At 60.3% G+C, this 2,119-nt stretch overlaps 1 protein-coding gene across 1 annotated transcript; it reads left to right on the top strand.

The window, feature by feature from the left end:
• Window positions 1–160: 160 nt before the first annotated feature.
• H257_02243 (hypothetical protein) lies at window positions 161–2,038 on the top strand (the record flags this gene model as incomplete). The annotated part of the gene is made up of 5 exons (XM_009825794.1): window positions 161–609; window positions 688–858; window positions 909–1,492; window positions 1,576–1,923; window positions 2,025–2,038. 5 exons carry the CDS (start codon window positions 161–163, stop codon window positions 2,036–2,038), a joined length of 1,566 nt encoding a protein of 521 aa, XP_009824096.1.
• Window positions 2,039–2,119: the final 81 nt, after the last annotated feature.

Here is a 2,119-nt window from a genome sequence, read left to right as displayed (position 1 = left end):
CCTCTATCACTTCCTCCGGATTGCCAACGACAGTGGCTCCCCTACATATGACATACTCATGGAATCCCTCGAGGCATACCAACTCGACAGTGGCCTCACCGACCACCCTTAAGCTTTCCGCATACCCCCTCCTGTTGCGGACACCACTATACTCGGCACAATGCTCCGGGACCTTGCCACCTTCCAGCCAGCCCTCACCATTACCACGCACTGGCAGCAACCCGCAGCCAGCCTACCACGGCGTCCCAATGACCGCCCTATCTGGGCTTACCTCACCCCAACCCTGGGCACGACCCTCATATCCATCAACAGACTACATACAACAAAGGTCCGCTGGGTGGGAGACATTACCAATGACAAGGGCACCATGCTACTTAGCCTTGAGTCTCTCCGCACCAAATTTGGGTGGTCTAGGCACACGCTCCAACGGTTTGCTCCCATCTGGGACGCCATCCCCACAGCTGTGCCACCCAACCCCCCACCGGCCCTTCGGCAACAAACACTACCGTGGGCCCCCCGCTCCGCCGGCCAACCACTACCTCTCCCACTGGCACCACCGCTCCGTTCCCCCTACCATACCTTGCCCACCCTCTTGGCCGCACCTTCTTTGTCCCCACCCCGGGCTATGAAACCCTACACATCCCTGTCCACGCCATGCTAGTCATCCCTCACCACCTCACCCATCAGGATGAACAACCCCCCACCCGCAGCTACCGCATCGGGCAGCGCAATAGTATCCAAACCCGGCAATCACCCGCGGGCACAGAGATTGCCGTCACCTTCTGGCACGAACTCCGCAAAGGCTCAGACATCTGATACTCCCCAACACCGCGTGAAGCGCGCGGCCGCCACAGACTGGTATCCATTACCGACTGTGCAGTACTTATCGGCAACCTCCTACCCACCAGCCGAGCCCAACGCCACAAGTTTATTCCCTGGACCGACACGTCATGGACCGACGCACGTACCCATATCACCCACAGCGGGGAAAATAACCGCTCCCTCATTGTCTCCACCGCGGGAGGCACCACCCACCGGACCCAGCGCCCTACAGGGCACCAGCCGGCCCAGCAGGCAACGCCGGCATGTACCGCATGCCACCGCCTAGCGGACACTACGTTATGTCCCGACTGTGGCCAATGGCATCACTCGGCATGCATCCCACACTGTCAAGTTGTCCCACATCACACTACCCCGACGTACGGCCTACACACCCTCCCCCTACGGGCTGCGCGCGCTTATGCTGTGGGTGATGGCAGCGTCACACACCAGGGTACTCCAGCCACACATGGAACATGGAGCTACATGGGCCGCGACGGAACCACCCTCGCGGGGACCTTACAAGTTCACGCTAACCACATCACACCCACGCGTTGCGAAGTACATAGCCTCCTGGTGGGCCTCCATCATTCTGGAGATGCTGCACTACAAATATGCGACAACACAAAAGCCATTGGACTAGTCGTCCTAGCCAGATCCCTCAAACGCCGCGGTGGGCCCCCCGTTACAGCAACATATACAGGGTGGAACTTCGCTCGCTGATGGCTCTCTTCACTGATACTGGAACCTTTACAGGCGACTGGATCCGCTCTCACCAGGACCCCGCGGACACGCCCGACCCAATCCTCCGAGCCAAGCGCACACTCCTCGCCGAGGCGGACTCCCTCGCCACCCTAGCACACCAGCTCCTCCCCCTTACGAACTATGCGCACCTCATTATCCCGGACTACTGGGAGCTTCGAGACGACCACGACAGGCCGATTACGGGCGCAACGGCCCCATGGCTGGGCGCAATCTACGGCCGAAGAGATTGGCCCAAGGCCCAAGCCCGGAAGCCGGACACCCGCCAGACCATCCAGCCCCTACGCATCCCCACAGGGGACATCTGTAAATGGGACCTCCCTGCGCTCACTTTCTACTGGCGTGCCATCTGCTACACCTTACACACCAACGCCCGCAAACACCGCATACACCCACGCTGGGAACCACACTGTCGCACATGCCCCGCTTCCATCGACACGCAGGAACACCGCTTTAGCCTCTCACACCCTATATGCCCAATGGCGGTTCCACTCTCCCAACAAATCCTCCTCGCCACACAAGCCATCCTCCCAAAGGC

The sequence above is a fragment of the Aphanomyces astaci genome (genome assembly GCF_000520075.1).
Source record: "Aphanomyces astaci strain APO3 unplaced genomic scaffold supercont1.4, whole genome shotgun sequence".
Classification (NCBI taxonomy): domain Eukaryota; phylum Oomycota; class Saprolegniomycetes; order Saprolegniales; family Verrucalvaceae; genus Aphanomyces; species Aphanomyces astaci.
Note: the sequence above shows the minus strand (reverse complement) of the source record. Positions and strands in the feature narration are given on the sequence as shown.